General features: G+C 42.5%; 1 protein-coding gene across 11 annotated transcripts in view; it reads right to left on the bottom strand.

The window, feature by feature from the left end:
- Window positions 1–20,540, bottom strand: part of MTSS1 (MTSS I-BAR domain containing 1) — a 128,641-nt gene that overhangs the window by 22,986 nt on the left and 85,115 nt on the right. For 6 of the 11 annotated variants that reach the window (XM_075085774.1, XM_075085773.1, XM_075085769.1 and 3 more), the window contains 4 exons: window positions 13,141–13,225; window positions 11,220–11,311; window positions 9,418–9,492; window positions 3,618–3,629 (listed from right to left, as the gene is read on the bottom strand). In XM_075085774.1, the coding sequence (XP_074941875.1) occupies window positions 3,618–3,629; window positions 9,418–9,492; window positions 11,220–11,311; window positions 13,141–13,225 (264 nt within the window). The remainder of the gene's footprint in view (window positions 1–3,617; window positions 3,630–9,417; window positions 9,493–11,219; window positions 11,312–13,140; window positions 13,226–20,540) is intronic. The other 5 variants (XM_075085776.1, XM_075085775.1, XM_075085771.1 and 2 more) reach the window with 1 other exon arrangement.

Consider the following 20,540-nt stretch of genomic DNA (forward strand, 5'->3'; position numbering starts at 1 on the left):
GGGCCCTTCTGTTTGAAGACCATCCTGTACATTTCCATCCATATATCTCTTCCCCATACTCTCCTTTGCTGTCAGATGCAGCAGTTAAACATTTTATACTTCTCTGGAGCTGTTCTTTCAAATTCCTGAAACTGAGACTTGCATTATTGCTCAGACCCCTTATTTTGAGAGCTGCCTGGAAATTACAACAGGTGAAACAATCTCACATTGTTCAAACCTAGATAGTGGCTCACTAGCATGGATGTACCAAATGCAAAATATATTAGTTGTGAACTAAATCACACACTCATTAGTTCAGCTCTGGAAAACTGCTCTAAATGTTCAGCTGCTCCACCATATGATCATGCTTTTAACACAGTAAATCCTTGTTCAATGCATGCGCCTACACATTGAGAAGACACACATTTAGAAAGCAACCGGAGTCCATTGATAAAGTGGGTTCAATTGTACTGATTTTTGGTAATTTACATGAACCTCATAGAGCAGCATGCCTCGGAGCACAGCAACAGAGCAACCAAAACATGGGGCAAAAATAAACCTCATTTACACCTGTGTAACTCACTCAGTTCAACACAGTTATCAGGGTAATGTTCAAGCCATGGATTTTAACCCTTTGGCAAAAGTGCATGTAAAACCACGGCGCTTTCCAACATCCTCCGTACCTCTGCAAAGTTTCCATTTTATTCCTTTAAGTGAGTCAGGACATTAACAGACACACCAACTCCTCACCGCTACTTTTGCAGACGTATCTTTGTGCTATGGCTCTTGGGCACCTATGTCATCAGTGAAAACATGCAAGCTGCCTGGGGTATAATTCAGAGCAGGAAACAAGCTTAGGTGAATCATGTAGATGAGGCTCTGAAGTCAGATGTTTACATGGCATGAATACAGCTCTCTCCTGACGTCTCCTTGCAACTCATCTTTTAGGAGCAGGAAAGCTTTATTAACATCCTTTGAAAGCTCCATAATGCAGACATCAATCTAGCAAGTCTTTTGAAATCAGGCATAACTCTTCCCACTCCCTGAATCGCCAGCTGCTTCCCATGGCACTCAGACAGCTCGGGAATTTGAGGGATGAGATCTCTGCCCTATTTAACCAGTTTCCTTTGCTAAGCAGAGCAGAGCATAGCCCCTCAACAGCACCCCTACACCGAGAAGACACCAAGGATGTGAGGTCCAACTACTGATCACCTCAGCTCCTCACCCACCTTGGGTCTCTGCAAGTTTGAATCACTACTTATCTCAGAAGGGAACATCGACCACTGGAAAGCAATGCAGTTCTTTTCCCCTTTGAATTATGAGAGGAAGGTCACTTGCCTATGGCATCCCTGACAACTGATTGCACTATTTTTGCTGTGGACATGAGGCACACTTTCATAAGAAACATCCACAACCGATTATTCTCTCCAGGCCACATTCTCTGGCCTTTACGTTACCTGTTCAGAAATATTTCCAAACCAACACAACTATCGTAGTGACAGAAAGTAGTTCCAAAACAGTCTCATCATGGAGCAGCTGTAAAAATGCACCCAGAAGGACACTCCTGCCCCAGCTGCAGACAGGTTTGAATGACCCACCAAAGCAATCAGCATTAGCAATGGTCAAAAGCATCAAATGTAGTCACAGGTCTCTGCTCTGCAACCAGCCAGACATCAACGTGATGTAGGAATGGCTCTGCACACCACATCCAGTTGCACTTGGAAGAATGAGTCAACAATCTGAAAACTGAGGAGAAATTAAAATACAGCCTTTCTCAAAGTGGAGCTTTGGTGTTGCAGAAAGGAGCTGAAATGCAAGGCCCGAAGTTGTGGACTGACTTCTTCAACAGCAACCATGCTCCAACAGCTCTGGGACTTGCGGCTTGACACAGGCAAGTAACAGCTAATGACTGTAGAGAGCTGAACTGCTTCTTGTCAATATTAACATGAATCCACTGCTACTCCAAGGATAGTCTTAATATGTTACCTTCACAGCAGGTGCTTCACATCATTACCATGACGTGCAAGAGTTCTAAGGGACCAACGTGCATTAAAACCTCAGTTTTACAGAGTTCTGTGTGAAACCTGACTGAAAGCCCCATGTAGCATCTTAAATAACCATTGTTTGAAAAGAACTTTAGTAAAGGAAACTTCTTAGGGAGAAAAGGTAAATCTACTTTTTCAACCCAATTTCATGCTATATTTTGTAAGACAACAAACTAGCAAAGCTGTCAGCAACAGCAAAGGAGAACAATGATTTTTAAATGCTCTCAGTGCAAGTCTGACTGCTAAAGTTAATGCTGTTACTGACAAAGTAATGCAGCAAATATTGGTGAAATTATTACTTTCCACATTCTCACTTAAAGAGTGCTCCCTTGCACTATTTTAGGTGTCTGCACCGAACTTCAATATTCAATATTGGACACTTCACAGAGTGGCAGAATTTACTGTGTGAGACAATGCTGAGTACACCTCTACCTGTATAAACCAAACCACCTTCAAGTCATTAATTCCCAAATCACCTTCTTTAGAAGACCATACCAGTTGTCAGGATGAATAACTGCTCTAAGTCCTGCACAGAAAGCCAACAAATAAACTAATATGGATCTAGGCTGAGAACAGAAGAATTCTGCCGCCGTTTATGGAAAGGTGGAAAACCTCATTGCTGGGGTTAACTTCAGACCCCTTCAGCAACCAAATCTTGGTCTTCCTGGTGGCTACTGGAGATCTGAATCATCTGCCAATGTTCAAAAGTGCTTAGCTGCGCCTTAAAAGAAAAGTGCCAAGTCACCAAAGGAAACTTCCAGATTGAATTACAAACTAGGAAAAACATGAAGTGTGGTTTCAAAAAAGGGGACAAGCAGGAAGCGCCCCAGTGCCCAGCTCCAGGAGCCCAGCTGAGGCGCCTCATTTGAGTCTCCTGATCTAATCAATTCAGGCTTCTCAAAGGGCAACACCTACATCATTACACCTACAAGTGGAGATCTGATTATTTCTCTCAAATTCAGAAACACCGTGTTTCATTCACAAGAAGATCTCAAGGCAGCTACTTCAAATTTGCAATACAACTGAAACAGCGCTCCAGTTTAAACAGACGTGAGACATGATCAGGCAGCAGAAGAGGAGAAAATTGTGATGCTGATTTCCACCCCTTCCCCAGCATGAAGTTAAATATAGTGATTTCTTATCTATTAGTTAAGAAAGGTGCATGCGATTTTCAGAAAAAAGGGGGACTTGGATCACAGGTTTACAAAGAACAACACTAAGGACTTTAAGCTCTAGACTTTAAAAGTCACATTAATAATAAGATAGTCAAATTATTCGAACATCACCTTAATGACGTGTCTATTCCATTTAACTTCTCTCCCAACTGTGACATGATTTATAAGTCCATGTTAATCCCTTTCTAAAATAAACCAGAGGTTTATCTACAATACTGATTTTCTTCTTTTACAGTGTTCCAATTAGATGCCAAAAGAAAAGAAATCAAAAGATCGTTTGTTCATTAAGATTAGGCGATATTTTAGTTTCATTAGAAATTAAAGTCTAGGCAGTTAGTGGAGACCAGACACCATAAAGAGGCCACAGCAAGGGCTACAATAAACCAGCCACCAGGGTTACAGCATGGCACAGACTTACCGAGAGCCTCAGCTGTCAGGCAGGTGCGCATGGTGAGAAATTGCAGGACACAAAATTGACACAGAAAGGAAAATAAAAAAAGTCAAACTGGTATTCCAGCATTCCTAGAGTTTAGACATTATCATCAGCGCCAAGACAAGAGAGCGAGCAGTTTGGACCAGACTATTTTGACTTCTTCCGTTGCTGATACAGACAAATGCATTAGCTTTGCTTCCTGATAAGCTGTTGCAAATTAAACTCCTGTTTATTTACCATATGATTTTATTTTAAGAGATTTAAACCAGTTTAGGAACTCTGTGCAGCTTGCAAGTTCCTAGGTGAGAATATGTTAACCCGTGCTTCAATGAGAGTACACAACAGAGACATCTGTCAAACTCTGGTCAGGCTGATGAGGTGGCACAAAGCTCATCCCCTCACAGGGAAGAGGGAACTCAGGAACTTACAAAACTCTAGGCGGGTGCTGTGTTAGTAACCACAGCGCTTTTTGATGTTCTCTGCTGCAATTACATTAATAGATTGTTAATTAAATGAAAAACTAATTGCTGATGCAATGTGGAAGAACATCAAAAAGATTAACCATGATATGTGTATTTTAATTAAAAATCTTTATATATAAAGTTTTGCAATAAACCTGGCTTGCTGTCAAAAAGGGGGGAACTATCAAGAGGCATTCAAAACTCAATAAATGAAAATAAATCAAAGAAATATCACCAGTCACTGATTTTGCAACATGTCTTCATTGAATTTTTGTAAAGTGGAGCTTACATAATAAGCTTGGGGGGAGGGGGAGAAAAAAAAAGCCAAAACCCAAAAAACCCCACAGGCACCATGGCCTCATCCACACAGGATTTTTTCCCTGCAACAGATAAGGACAATTTGCTCTTTAGCTTCCATCCTTCTGAGCTTTAACATACTGACTCCACAGTGAGTCCTGGCTCTCATTTCAGTCGTCATGCCACACTTGATGAATTTAGAGGAATATGGCTATCTCCTAGAGGAGAAAGGGTCTGGCCAGGGGCCCTCCCTCCCCAGCCTGCCACTGCAGACAGGGCAAGCGCCACATATAGAAAAAGTGCAAAGTACTTTAATGAGAAGGTCACCATTTGCTTTAACAACTGAGATGTTCCTGGGTTACAGCTACACTGAAGAGCTTCATGTTTTTCAGTTTTCAGCGTCATGGGGTTTGCACAATCGTCCCTGAGAGGAGTGTAACAGTATTACCGTTTCAAAGACCATAGTGTAACACCAGAACAGCTGCAAAGGCTCTAAAACACAAACAGGTCATCTTTGCTAACCAGAAGGAGAGGAATAAAAAGCACTTTTGGCAGTATTACAGTAAATTAATAATCATGTTCTACTCTCTCAACTTCATTAAAGTAAGAATACTTTCCAACACTGCTGCGTACTGAAAAACAGAGGTTGTGAGTTTGGATACTCAACGTTGATGGGATACAAGATGAAATACTGGACTGAATGTTAAGGGCACTCTGCAGAAACTTCTATGGGTAGCTTAGAGATAAAACTCAGTTTTCACATTAACACTTTTTATATTATTGGGAGCATTACATATAACTCCTTTCCAAAAATCTGCTTCGATTTAAACATTTTCCTCAAAGCTCACACACAGTGTCACATGAAGAACCTGAAAATGAAACCTACCAGTCAAGTTATAGGCAGAAGGGAAACCTGTCTAATTAATCATTAATAGCCAAGCTAAAATACAGAAAATAAAGCCAACATGCACTCCAGATTTTACACATACATTCAGATTGTTTTAAGTTAGTCACTTGATGCTTTTTTTTAAACTAAGAATCATGCATTTAGTTAACCTTCCAAAATAATTACATGCAGAGCCACAGCTGCTGCCTCTCCTCTGAATTCAATATAGCATCAACAGTTTCTAGCAGCTACGGATCCACTTATGAGGCCTTGACTCAGCAGAAACCTAAACATGGAATTTGTTTTAAATATATGCATAATTATTCTGCTGACTCAGGTTAGCTGGGCTGACTTCTGATGTCCAATGTTTGTCTCAAAACAAAGAGAAATTTAGAAGATGTATGCAGTTCCATGCACTATGGTGCTTCATCTGTTCAGACAAGAGCTAAGTTTCAATGCTGGGGTGGGTAACGTGCCCTACGGGCCTGTTTCCCTTGGGAACAAGGGCGTAAGGAAAAGGGTGCACCTTGAAGACCATCATGACGCCCCCAGGGACTGCATGGATCTGCGAGATGCGCCAGGATCCTATTTAGACTACATATATTTAGGCTTCATACAGATTTTTATGTTTTTTTTATAGTCAAAGAAAACAAGAAGAATGAAAATTATACCTGTAAAGTCTTTTGAAATGCAAGACCTTCATTTACACACATACTTGTCATTTTACCAGATATACTCTAGCAAACTTCCAAAAATGACCCCTAACGCCTTTTTGTTTTGTTTGGAAAGCTTCGTGTTTTCCCCATCGCTTCAAGCTTTGGAAACACCTTTATTGCAATTAATACACCTATTCTGCAAACATGATTTCTAACAAGTGATCTTAAATGCCTGGCCTGAACTTTCAACTTGGCCACATGGAACCAGAACAAACAGACCATGCACAAGCCAGGGAACAGGCAAACCCCAACACAGTCAGCCCCTCAGTGCTAAGGTGGGGTGCCCAACCTGTAGCACTCCTGCCAGGACAAGCCATGCAGCCCACAGCCCCTTCTCCCAAACGTCCTTGGGATGCAGGCAGGGAGCAAGGTACTGCTGCTACACATGCTGCAGCTGTCGGCTAGGAGGGGGAGCCTCTGCAGCCTGATATGGCAGGGAGAGAGGACACCACTGCCATGACACAAATGAGAAGAGTAGAGGGTTATATTTGAGTTCCTAGATCTAAAGCTGCCCAAAGCAGAAGAAAACCACTTTCCCATCCAGTCGCAGCAGAAAAAGCTTGAAGATGTTTTCAGTAGCATGCATAATATTTAAGCAAATCCAGAATTCAGCAAACATCTCACTTGCCCACAGATGATCATAAGGTTAATTCAAAAATATTCTCACAAGTGCTAGGAAGGAAATGAATTGGTTGTTTTAGAGTTCCCATAGGTGAGTCAGTAACTTCACAGAAAAATCAAAGGGACAGGTCCTGCTTGTCGAAGGACAGAACAAAAAAAGTAAATCTGAGAAACAGGAGAGCTGAAGACACAGTAGGACATTCATGCACTCGGCCACATGCCTGCCGGGACAGTTTCACCCAAGAGTTTCCCTGCCTGTAGTTCAAACCTCATTTGTGACCTAAAGCAGACTCACTTCTGCAGCTTTATCATTTTATCAATAAAACCCTTCTTGATTTTTGAGGGTTAACCCTCAGTGACTTCACCACGTAGCATATTGAACAGAACTGTCAAGGTGGGTACATACAAAAGGTTTTCAGAACAACATCTGGCATGGCACTCAGACAAATGCTTTATTCCTTCAAGGTAGGGATCAAAAAGGCAAAGAGGGGGAAAAAGCACCTGCTACTGTTTCTTCTTCTATATTTAGCACTTTACATAACTTGCAAGGTGACAGGGTGAACTTCCTCCTACCTCTCACACACTTGTGCTGGGAACCCACAGGGCCAGCAGCTTTGGGCATTCATTCTCACATCTGTATGAGCCTCAGGACCTCACTGCATCTCTCCTTCCCAGGGTCCGTGAGAACAACTCTCAGCTCCTCAAAATTACTGCAGCTCCTTCTTTCCCCTGTCCTGGCTACCTGCAAGCCTTCATTGCTTCCACCTTCCCCATACGTGTCCCTCTGTGACCAGCTTTAACCCCACCTCAGCTGCATTGAGTTTGTGCTCTGGACCCAAACACCATGTGTGTGACAGCAGTTCTGAGGGATACAGCACAAAAATAGAGCAGGGTTCACAGACAACTCCAAAAGCATGTCAAAACAGCAAAATTAATCAAGGCAATGACATTTTTCGGGGGGGGGGGGGGGGGCGCGGGGGAAGGTCTTCAATGATAGCATGGATGCTATAAAAATGGTAGCAGAATGGGGCCTGTTCCACTCCCCGGCTAAAGATGTTTAATCCTGAAGGAGGACATGACACCAGTGTGCTGACCCTTGTCATCAGACATGGCACACATTTGGGGAAGGACATAAGAACCCAGAAAATCCAAGGAGAAAGTCCACTTGCTTCAACCACAGCTGACAGACACCTACGGTGGCATCTGCAGTATGACAACAGTGGGATTCTTTTTCCAGAAGGCTTTAAGTGCTTCTCTTTCCTCTTCCCACCTTACAGAAAATGTTGTCTCCTCCTCCAAGATTGCAGATTGATTTATTCAATATTCAGAAGCAGGATAAGAGGGAGATGGAGCCAGATAGCTGTCAATTCATAGAAACAGGTTCAAAAAATGGTTCCTTCTTCCCAGATCATGGACATGCTTTTCTCAGCTCTCACATACCATGCATTGAGGGGTTCTTTGTATCACACGGGGACAAGAAGCAACAAGACCAGAAAAGGGGGGAAGAAAGGAAAAGACACAGAGGGAATATCATGACTTTCTAAAGCTGTTGGTCTGAAATCAGACAATTGGTCACACAAAATGAGAAACGTTTATGCATCACCCAAAACCAAAATCTTATCACAAAAAACCATGTTCCTCTAAAAATGACCCTTTTCATGTAAAACACTAAACCTTTCCACAGACAGACAGACAGAGCTTGCTGAGCTAAGCTCCCCCTTGCTGGTTTCCATCTCTCCCTCCCTCATGTAAAGTCAGCTAAAATTCAGGAGCAGTTTTCCAGTCATGTGGCTTTCTACCAGCATAATTGTTGACTCACCTATTAGGAAGGACAGTTAAGAGACAGCTCACCTGTTCTGGCTAACACAGAATTTAAGAAGTTCAAGAAGCTCCCCGCCCCAGCATTTATTTTGCTTGTCCCTGGGCTTACAGTTTTTAGGCAGGAGGGGAAGCACAAGTTGCAACCTGCAGGCTGAGAGCTGCTCAAAGAACGTTTCCTACCCAGCTGGGAAGAGCCCAGTGCCAAGAAAGGGAACCCGAAAGTCTGCTTCTGTACAAGCACCGTATAATTTTTCCAAAGCTTGGTGGGGTTTGCACTTGGCCAAGTAAAGTGATGGCAATGCTGCAGCTATCAGTGATGCACGTTTCCATTAACACAATGATGAAACTCCTGTGACAAGATGGTTGTGGGAGAACAACAGGAGCATGAGATTCAGCTGCTAAAAAAGACAGATTGCTTTTGTGGAGAACTCCCTTTCTTTTCTTACTCATCTTTAGTTTTCTATGGTTGCCAAGTGCCCTCCCCCTGACAACAACCCATGCCACCTTCTCACACTCTGAGGAATAATGTAAGGTTTAGGACATTATAGGCTGTTAAAAAAAAAAAAAAAAAAGAAAGGTGGTAGAAAGGGAGAACAGTGCGAAATGTTAATAGTTACAGAACATTTACATAATGGCTTTTGTATATTATTCCAAAAGATTCTAGAAAATTTTACAGGTATCTGCACAAGTCATGTTATAGTGTCAACGTTCCTAACATGAATAAGTTAGTGACAAAAGCTCTATTTTAAAACATGATTGACTTAGTACAAACAGTTTTAAGGCTTTTGTATGAGAACATTAGACAGCGGCTTCAGAATGTGATTTAAATGACACATAGTAATTGTACCCTGGTGTTCAAGTACATACCAGGAATACATTACAGGGGACCCAATCATTACAATAGAAAGTCCTATCGCTGTTCAATCTTTGTCAATAAGCACAGCACAAGAGGTTTTTAACAGTACAAGTATGAAGCAAGTTACCTTTCTTCGCTTTCTTCTGTAGCTTCAGTGTGTCAGACGATTTCTTTTTTATCTCTTGGCGGGCTTTTTTGTATTCTAAAAAACACACAGTCTCTATTATCAACATACTTGATGTCAAAATTAATGTTTTTCACAGAAAAGGCTATGTTTAAAGACATTAGACTACAAATTTTAAGAGGACAGCTACTATTAATCAAAGCGCCTTAGAACTTGCCATTTTGTAGTGCCTATACATTTGGCTTAACATAACATTTTAGGGTGTGATCACATTCACATACCAAAATCTTTCCCAAATAAACAAAGCCTTTACAGAAATAACAACTGAGAACACAGTACAAAATTAGAGTGCTTTTCATTTCAGAGACTCATCCACTCTCAGGAATGGAAAACAGAGATGACAGGTTTCTCGAAACATCTGTGTTCAAAAACAAGTATCCAGAAATGGCAAGGCAGAGAATATCCTGTGATCCCTCTCCAGCATGAGAGTCAGGCTGAGGGAGAGGGTGCTAAAACTTTGCCCAAGGAAGGGTCACATTGCCAGCTCTTTCTGATGAAGTGGAGCACACTGCAGTTGTCCTCATTTTAATGTTCCTGGGAGTATTAAAATCCCAGAACAAAATATTCCACCTCTAGTCCAGGCACAATGAAGGTACCAGATATGAAAACTGATACTTGAAAAAAAAAAAAGAAAAGATAAAAGGCATGTATGCATGTATATACATATATACATACGCTTTAACAAAGGAGGTCAATGTTATTACTCTTCTATACTTGGAAAAACAGAAGCAGGCTGTTGGCGGGCACAGGAACTGTACTGGGGTGAACTGCACCCCCAACACCCAAGTGTACCGATTAAACCCGATATCTCACTGTCACTTTGGCCAGGGCCACCCTACCTGCAGGAACCCAGGTGATTCCTCCCTCCTGCTCACTACCTGCTTAACACTCTCTGAAGCACAAGGTGGAAATTTTTTCAAGAGCTGCTGATTCAGCTGCTTCTATTTGACCACAGCAATAGTGGGGCAAAAAAGCAAATATTCTTTTGGAGGCCAAGCACATTCCTTCCCATCAGTTCTCGCCCTCCCCAAAATAAATTATGGTGATGCTGCTTCTTTCAGACATAGCAAAAGTCTTCAATTTTCAAGTGTCAGAGGTGAACCCATGCTGGAGGGCCATCATCCCAATACAAGTTTTGCAAAGCCAAATGCATCTACCAACATGCTCTTGCTGTGCAAGACTTTGCTGCCTCCTGCTCATTGCCCCAGGAAAGCCTCTGAAGCCATCATCAGCACTGTGGCTCTGAGCATCCCGTGTCCAATGACACAGTTTTCCTGTTCCCCAGGTGCACATTTCTGTACCACATCAGAAAAAAAAATAATGATGCTGAATGTTTTATAGGGCTGTGCATTCTCTGGAGGATGCTACGTCTGAGACATAACATGATCTTGCAGTTAGCTTTTAACTACACCCCAGGGGCTTTGCAGGGCCAGATGCAGCATCCCCAGTCCTCAGCACTACCGGAGATCATACCGTGAGAGTGGGCTAACAGAGTTAAAATTAGTCACTGCTTACCAGTCTAGAAAAACAACCCATCCCTTGGGGTCCTGCAAACTAAACCTTCAAAATGTGTATGCAAGGGTTAAAAATTTGTTAGGCACTTTGGGAGAGGCATGTTTTAGAAGAGAAAAGTTGCTATACATATTTAAGCATGTCATTCAGTTCCCCAGTAGAAACATGAAAAGAGGAAGAAAAGCTGATATTACAATCTTACTCCTATTAAAGAATTCTTCCTCTGTAACTACCTTTTGCATGGTCTTTATCCAGTTGATTGGCCACTTTCTTCCACTCTTCCATCTGTTCTTGAAGTGGGTTTATCAGACAGTCAATTAAAGCACTAATTTTGTTGAAAAAACACAAAGAGCAATCAAATCCTGCAGATGCCCCTATTCTTATATAGAGAGCCAAGGTCAATATTGGAGTATTTTTACTTTTTGCTGCAACAGCTACCAGTGTCACAATGTAAATATCAGAACATAAAAATGTTTACACTGGAGAAAGCAAAAGAAAGGACTGGATCAAAAAACAAAATCCACATCGCAAGATAACCAGAAGTACTGCGCAGAAGTTCAGGACAGTGAGGAACAGAGCGCAAACCAGAGGAGCGACCTGAAACAGGGCCAATGTAAACAGTTAGATCCTACTCATCTGTCACACAAAGAGCAGCTTAAATGGATACTCCAGAGACCTGAAAGGTTCATGCAGCCATGAAGATTATAAACTTAAATAACATATGTATATGCACAAGAAGACAGAGCAGTTGTACAAGCGAACAACATCCTGCCCACCAACGTGCCTCACCTCTCACCAGTGGAGTCCATGATACAGCACTAGTAATGCTCCACTAATTAATGAGATTGGGATCACATCATTTAAATAGCTAACTCTGGGGTAACTAGAGACTCAAGTTGTCTCCTCACAGCCAATTTCACAAATACCTTTATTTTAAAAGGAGAAAAAACATACCAGGCCATCAGGCAAATGGTGGTTCACCTCAGGTCAAGTATAACTTTTAAGACTGGTTAAACAAGGCACACAAGCAAGCTACTACTTACTACAGAAGAAGGTTGTTTATGTATACTGCAGCTCACTGTCCTGGTTTTGGCTGGGAGAGAGTAAATGTTCTCCCCAGTAGCTGGTATAGTGCTGTGTTTTGGATTTAGGATGAGAATAATGTTGATAACACACTGATGTTTTAGTTGTTGCTGAGCAGTGCTTATGCAAAGTCAAGGACTTTTCAGCTTCTCGTACTGCCCTGCCAGCGAGGAGGCTGGGGGTGCACAAGGACCTGGGAGGGGGCACAGCTGGGACAGCTGGCCCCAACTGACCAAAGGGATATTCCACACCATATGATGTCACGCTGAACAAAAAACTGGGGGGAGTTGGCCAGGGGGGCACAGCCACTGCTCGGGAACTGGCTGGGCATCAGTCAGTGCGTGGTGAACAACTGCACTGTTGATCATTTGTTTTGTATATCCTTTTATCACTATTATTATTTGCCCTTCCTTTTCTGTCCTATTAAATTGTCTTTACCTCAACCCACAAGTTCCATCTTTTTTCTGATTCTCTGCTCCATTCCATGGTGGGGGTATGGACACAAGCAAATGGCTGTGTGGTTTTTAGCTGCCTGCTGGTTTAAACTACAACACTTACACATGAGTTAATTCTCTGCCATTACCTCTTGGTCTACTAGTACCACCAGTCTAACTTTAACTGCAAAAAGGGGATGAGAGAATTTGCCTTTTCCATACTGGTTTGCTGAAAGTTTCTCTCTCGGTCGCAAGCTATTTGGGCTCTCCAGTAAGCTGAGGAAGCAGCACAACACTTGCTGCTGCTTTAAAACTTAGTGACAAAGCTTAAAGTCCTGAAACAAAGACAGGTCGGTCACATCAACAGGCACCTGCTCAGCACCGAGCAACAGGAACCGATAGCAGGAATTTGTAGCATTTAGAGAGATTTGAAGTGACAAGCCTGGTCCCCAGAACATGCAGTGAAATCCTGCATGTTGATAACACTTACTGTCCTGGGGGGGAGAAAAAAACTGCTGTTCTCAGTGACATGGTCAGAGATCATCTGGAAAGCCAACGCTGGTGAACAGCTTTAGGTGTCCCCAGTAGCAAACAAAACAAAAACCTCGAGCTCCGGGCCAGGTACAGAGCCACTCACCTTGAGAACTGCCGGAGTTTGGACTCTATACTTCTATGCCTCATACACATCCTTGTGAGAGCAGACCCAATCTCTCTGGTACCACCTGAAAAACAAAACACAAGGCAGGTGAGACCCTTGATGAGATTCCTGCCTGTGGTATAGACATATCAACCAGAAGGCAGGAGCCAAGTCTTCCAGAGCAACTGTAAAACAGATTCATAATAACTGTGGGACTGACCAGGCTATTAACCAGACAGACCTCAGGGGTATCTACCACCTTGGGAAGAGATTAATTCTTTTTCATCCAGAGACCAGAACTGAACAATTAAACATGATTAAAACACAGTTCTTCCCAGTAGCTTTGTGTGTCATGAGGCCAAAATCCTTGGCAGAAGAGTTAAAAGTAAAGGGTTTGAGATGTCAAAAGACAAGAAGCAAAGCTGGCAAGCAGGTAGGCACCTATGGACATTTTATTTACACATTTTGGAAATAATTGTAGGGGATTCAATCCAATTTTCCCATCTCTGGATTCTTTAGACCCAATGCCTCAAAAGGATTTTGCTCCCCCAGAATATGTAACTAATCCTTCATATTCCCTCATACATCACCGACACACACCATCAGTGTATCACACGTACCTGCCACCTCAGATCACACACATGTTTTTCATCACATTGCCAGAAGGTGGCACTATTTGCCCTATACCCTCACCTCGGTTTCTGACAACCACTTGACAGCAAGACTAATTTTTTGCAAGTGTTCCTCCTCGGAAGTTTTCTCTTTTAAAAGCACACATTCCTCCATTTCCCCCTCTAATGAACATTACCAACTTTGAACAGCCTATTAAATTTCAATATAACTTTGTTTTGGTTAGTGTTAGTTTTGATAATTGCAAAATTCGTATTTGCAAGCCAAATCTACCATTTTCAGGGTTCAAACATCAAACTTTGTACAAAGCTTTTCCAAACTGCAGTATTGTCTGGAATGGCAAAGATACCAGCATCTATTTAAAAGTCTCATTTGATTATTAAAATAACCCCAGACTTGTAATATACAGTAAAATATCTTCCTTGGGCTTTAAAAATGGTATTGCACAAGTTAAAAATATTTTCCTAGTAAAGAAACTTTAAAATTTTAATAATTTTTTTAGCACAAAAACAAGTCACCATCTTCCTGCATTCTTGAAGAATTAAATCCTGTACCCAAGAAATGGCTCTGGAACAAAGACACTAAATAACTGGAATAAACTGTGGCTGTTTGGTATTTTCCATTGTTCAAAAAGATAAACAGAAAGTCCTTTGTCACTTGCCCAATTACTCATGTTTTTATAAGGAGCTTTTGAAATATTATTATTTGGTAACTCTGAAGAGCTGTAGCCTCGCTGTGTATGAGTGGCTGGGAAAAGCATACGGACTCCAGCCTGGACCCGGACCCATCTCTTCCGGCAATGCTGCACTTGCACAAGCCACGATAGACTCTAGTAACTCAAAAAGCAATATAGAAGATGGGGAAAGGCAGAGCAGAGAGAAAGCAACTGGAGGAAGAGGACAATGCCCACAACAAGAAGTGGATCTCTGTCCCGAAACACAGGCATTTTCCTGTGGAGCCACTGTGAAATAAAAGTAACAAGGAACTTCATGTGGCACAACTCCAGTGGCAGAGATGGAGAAACGAACCAAACACTTCCATGGCCATCACCAGCACAATTCCCAGTCGAGTTTAAGCAAAAGGCAGGTCCTTCAGGCTGAAAACTCACTTTAATACTGGAATATTAAGGACTGTCAATGGTTAAGTGACACTGCTTTCCTAAGCCCATTATATGAAAAAAGGAAGAGTCGTTACAGAACAATAAATAGGAAATAAGGCACCATGTGTTTTGGAGGCTAGGAAACAAGGGTCAGTTACTATTAATATTAAATTGCAAGGTAACAAAAATTTAACTGAAACCCCAATAACCAAAGTATAACTATATCCCCTCAACACATAGAACAGATGGATGGACAAGGTCAGCAAAACAGCTGTTCAAAGTTAGGTCTATACATTGGTAGTTGCGCTCGTTTGAAAAAAAAAACAAACCCCAAACACACAAAAAAAACCCCAAACAAAAAACCCTATAACAAAATAAAAAAATTCTGGAAAAAAACGTTATTCAATAGGAGAAAAACCAGGCCCAACTGGCTGGGGGTGAGGGGCATTACTGGTTCTTCCCACCTTTTGAAACTTCATGTTACCCATAAGTGTTTACAAGAGCATGGAAATGTTTACAAGAGCATGAGGTGTTAATTTTGTTCTGTGAACAAAGCAAAGGACAAGGGGAAAAAATGGGGTTTAATGCCCCTCTGGAAACAAGGTGTTGCAGAAGATGGGTTTAGGAGCCTGCTCAGAAAGGGGAACCAGGGGTACCACTGGAAAATTTGGGAGTGCTGAGCCAGCGCCCCGGCTCAGCCAGCACGGACCCCAGGGAGGGCTGCAGGGAGCGGGTTGGGGCTGGTGAGGCTCCATTTTAATGACCTGCGCCAAGGTGTGCAGCAAGTCCAACAGTGCTGGCGAGGGTCAGAGAGGTGATTTGAACCCCTGAAGCAGCAGCCCCTGCCAATCATTTGTTGAGAAAGGTGCTGCTCAGCCCTCCCTGAGGAGCGTAAATCCCTCCCAAACAGCACTTAGTTATAAACTCAACCTGCCTAAAAATGAAGTGCTGGGGAACATGATTGCTCCAAATGGCTATGACAAGAAAGGATACCTGTTCCTTTGCAAAATCATAACTCATTGCAATCAATAAACTGAGTTTATTGATAAATAAACTGATTTTAGAATAAACTGAATTCAGAATAATTCATACCTTGGAAATGAGATTTCCATAGTACCGCAAAATATTGACATAACGCTTGCACCAAACACACGTCCCCTATACAGTCTTTCCAGCTTCCCTCTGCTCCTCCTGCTATAGGACCGTATAAAGAGTTCCCTACAGCCTCTTGCCACAAGGCTTACAATGCTGTTGGACGCAGACAGGAGGGAGTTTTGGTTTTACTCCTCAAAGCCTTCTCATTCACAGCCCACTGCCATCTCACCACGCACCCAGCAGCTATTGGACACGCAGTGCATCAAGCGCCGAGGAGGGCAGGTGGCAGGCCCGCGCTGGAAGGCTGTGGTGTGCCAGCAGCTTCAGCCCCAGCAAAGGGGAACTGGTCTCTGTTCAATGCACACTGCTACAATGAAGTCACTATGCATTTCCAATTCCTGTTTAAAACCTAACATTGCTGGCGTTTAAGTGTAGGAGAGAGAACCTTTGCAAGAGGGCTTTTTCATTTTGGCACTCACTGGGTCAGCAGAGGTAGGAACCATGCCCAAGTGTCCCTACACACCTACCCAGCTGAGACAGCCCACAGAGGCACAGATACAGCTCCTGCAGAGTTCCTGGATGCTGAAACAGCATCAGCAGCATTTCGAAAAGAATAACCTCCTCAGATATGCCAAAACAATTTGCGTTTGGGGGTTCCTCAGAAATCCTTTGTTAAAAATCAGCCACCAGACTGAAGGAAGGACAGTACTAGCCCATCTCCTTCCATGACTGAATCCCACCACTCCTCCTCAATGTATTAAGTAGTCCAACAGCACCAGAGTTAAACAGAGCTTTACCTCCCCTGTTCCCAGCTATATTATCTGCAAAGAATCAAAATGCTTCCTGAGAAGGCAAAAAAAATTTAAATACAAGCCTGTCACCACCCCTTGATTTGTTGAGTTGGAGCACCATGGCCGTTACCAATGCACTCAGCAGTCCTTCCAGGAATACGTGTGGTGCAAAGGGTTCCTCTCAACTGCCAGCAGGTTTCTGCAAGGGCTGGTTCCCACCAGCAGAACTGCAATGATATTCCTGTTTCCAAAGGGCTGGGATCAGCTGGCTACACAAACTGGCAGAAGGGAACCATTTTATACCACTGCAGTCGTTTGAAAATGTCCAAACATAACAAGGGACGGTAGTTTGGATTTGCTTCTTTTACTCAGTCTCAGCCAGTCAGCCTTCGTGAACAAGAGTAACGTAGGCTTTATATAAATTATCTTTTGATGTTACAGCAGTAGTTTACTCACAGAAGGAGTGGGTGGCCAATGTGCATACTCGGCACACAGAGGTGGACATTACAAGCAACATTAATGCGTGTGCAAGTCCTGGTCTTGGCTATGCAGCTGAGTATTCAAAATCTGGTAAGAAGTTTATTGCACTGGGCTATGCCACAGTCATATAAAACCTGCTTCAGCCTCCAAATTAATTTACAGTTTCTCTTTTCAAAAAGACCAGCTCCATCAGTGACCAGTTGCCCCCTTACTCAAGGACAGAGCCATGAAGCAGGCTGGCACAAGACCAAGTGGAGGTAACTCCTTTTTCAGTACTGTCAGCACACAAACTTGGTGGCAGAAAGAGCACCTGAACCAGACGTGCAACAGGAGTAAGCCGAAAGCACTGCCTGTCTCCCCTTCACTTGCAAGCAGGTCCCTGGCAAAAAGTCATGACATTCTCCAGTAGCTATAATTTCCTGAAGAAAAATACTGAGGCCACATCAGCAAACTTTTCATCAAACCAAGAGTATGTTGGATGGGTGACCTGGGCTCCAGTCACTGCTCTGCAGCTATGCAAGTTAAACTACTGTGCTTTGCACTCTTGGTTTACAAAATGAGGCTGCGAATTATCTGCTTCTCTGACATACTACAATAATTCATCCATTAAGGCAAACAATGCTTGGGAACAGTGTAAAGTAATACTTCGAAACCGGAGATGAGAGCCGTATTCATCAGAATTCCCACTCAGAGAAAATGGCTTAACAAAATGCTCCTGTCAAATTTGATTAGAAAGTGGGTGATAACATCAGCCTTATTTCTCATAAGTAAAAGGCAACTCTGCAAGGCAAAACGTGCTTTTGCTCTCACCTTCCCTGTTTCTCCCTATTCCTGCCTAAGCCTGTAAAAGACCAAAAACCTTTCTCATGTAAGAGAATTAAATGAAAGCCTGTGGACCATGACAGTACAATGAGTTGGCATAAACAGCATAAATTTTTTTCTTTTGATGCTTGCTTGTCATTCAACATTGCAGAGAGACAACAGGGAGAGATTGTAGCAAAGAGACTCAATTGTTTTACTGGAGTCATTATGTTTGTATTTAATAATGATCATACATCAAGGAAATGATTATTTGAAGAAATGTGCAGCTGTACAACCGCATGGCCACTGTATACTCCGAACAACCCACTACAATCAACCTCTTATATTCCTTCCTCTCCACTGTTGAGCAACCCCAGAAGGCTCAGAAGATGACTGCCTTTCAGGAAGTGCCTTTATGGCTCCAACTTATTAATGAGCTCATCTTTATCTTCAAGGGCAGAGTCCAAATGTGCCAGCTTCTTCCCTCCTTCCCAAAAGGGAGAGAATGATGAAAAAATGGGTGTAATACTTTTGTAATTTCAAAGTTATCAGAAGAGGCTTCCATTTTTGAGCAAAGATTAAAGCAGGAGTGGAACAGAGGCTAGATTATTAAATACAACTCTGAACATGGAGGCTATGACAGGATGACTAACAGTAGGACATTTTAAGTTAATGGTCATTACTCAACCCTTATCCAAACTCATGCTGTTAGAAGAGCAAGCAGTTTCCATCACTGATTACACAGGGCACGGATCTTGATCTTGCAAAACTGTTTATGCAGATGCCTCCATGAAACTCAAGGATGATGGGATCAGTGCCAGGCTGTTAGAGAAGACGGGGGAAAAAGGAGGGCTTTTGCCTAGAAGTGACCCATGCAGGGGTTGTAAGCATCACCACTGGGACAGAAACCTGGAAGTGGAGCTACAGTAGTGCTTTATGTTTCAGGGTGTCAATGGCCTCCAGGTAAGGCCTGTAAGTTGGAAAAACACATGAGGAACTGCAGGAAAGAGAGGGATGTTCAGCATCTACCAGCCAGGAAAAGAAAACAGGACACCCATACTCCTACAGATACTAAGAGCCTTTCTGAGCTGCACTTGGCAAAGTCTCTGAAAGTTGCTGCTCAAAACCAGCTAAAAATGATTCCTGAAGTATTTAAAACGTTTTATTTAGACAATTTCAGAGAAGATTGGATCAACAAATGCAGATTCAAGGTCAAACTCACCTAAGGATTTTAGATTAACCAAATTCAATAAAACAACTGTGGCAGACCATTGACGTGTACAGCACCTCTGTGGTTGTCATTGCAAAGGAACAGCTTGCTTGCAATGTTCAGTTGAGTGCCCTTTTGGGCAAATTACTTGGAAGACATATTTATAGAGGACTGATATGAAGTTGTCACATTTGCTAGAGCCCCATGCAGTCCAGACGATCCTGAGAAGAAAATGCAGTAGGTGGTTTATTTTCTGTTTTGCAGAAGAAACTAGCGTTTGTTCACGGATGGGACTAGCAGGATCTCAAATCACATTTGCATTGGTTTTAAAGAAGGAAGAACAGTTAAGGGGAAGAGTGGCAGTGCCAGCTAGTTAAAGCAGTAAAGCAGCAAAAGGAACAGGAAATCTGAGCCATCCCTATCCCACAGCCTGGCCTGGCAACCACCAGCTTTAGGAAGTCCTTAAAACAGACTATGACCACGTTCCAATTAGTATGTTAAAGAACATGCAAGAAAGCTCTTATGACTTCTTGCGACCTTACTCCTCTGCTCAGCAGCATTTTTGCTTACCCTAGCTGTTCTCCTAGCGGAGTACTGGGTAAAAACCTCACTGCATGGTGCACACAAGTGTTGCCATTACACTAGTAGGGTCAGAATTTCATCATGCACACAGATGTCTCGACACAGTCCATCCGACATATTAAATATGGTCATGAACCAGCCCTGCTCTGATCTTTGGACTGTTCAGGTTTAGTCAGCCCTCAGGGCACGCTGAAAAGCTCACCCGTGGCCCTCTGCTTTTAAAGAGGATGCCATGCACCCAGGTGGCTTGAAAATGCTTTGGGAAGGTTTAAGTTATCGCGGGATGCATCGATTCAATTTTGGAGAAACCAAGAGTCCAACATTGATTTACAAACTTCTAAGACACAAAATGTATCACTGAACTGTGACATCCTGATAGAGAGCAGTAAAAGCCCAGGCAGAAGTGTTTTCCAGTAATAAAAGCCGAGCATGTTTGTGTCAGGAGTGCAAGGTGGCTTGATCCTTCCTCCTCTTCCTTTCATAAATGGTGTTGCCAGCACAGACAGCAGCGTTTTGCTTCTGGAGATTTCTTTCAAGAATTAATATCCATCCTTCCTCACAGGTGCTTGTTGCTCAGTTTTATGAACCAGAATTCTGCATCAACGTTTTAATAAAGCAGCATTAGAAACAGATTTGCTTAGAAGAGCAAATACTGCACTTGTGCTTTCCAAGGGACATTATCTACATTTTGTTCTTTGGAATACAAATAATT

The sequence above is a fragment of the Phalacrocorax aristotelis genome, chromosome 2 (assembly GCF_949628215.1).
Source record: "Phalacrocorax aristotelis chromosome 2, bGulAri2.1, whole genome shotgun sequence".
Lineage (NCBI taxonomy): Eukaryota > Metazoa > Chordata > Aves > Suliformes > Phalacrocoracidae > Phalacrocorax > Phalacrocorax aristotelis.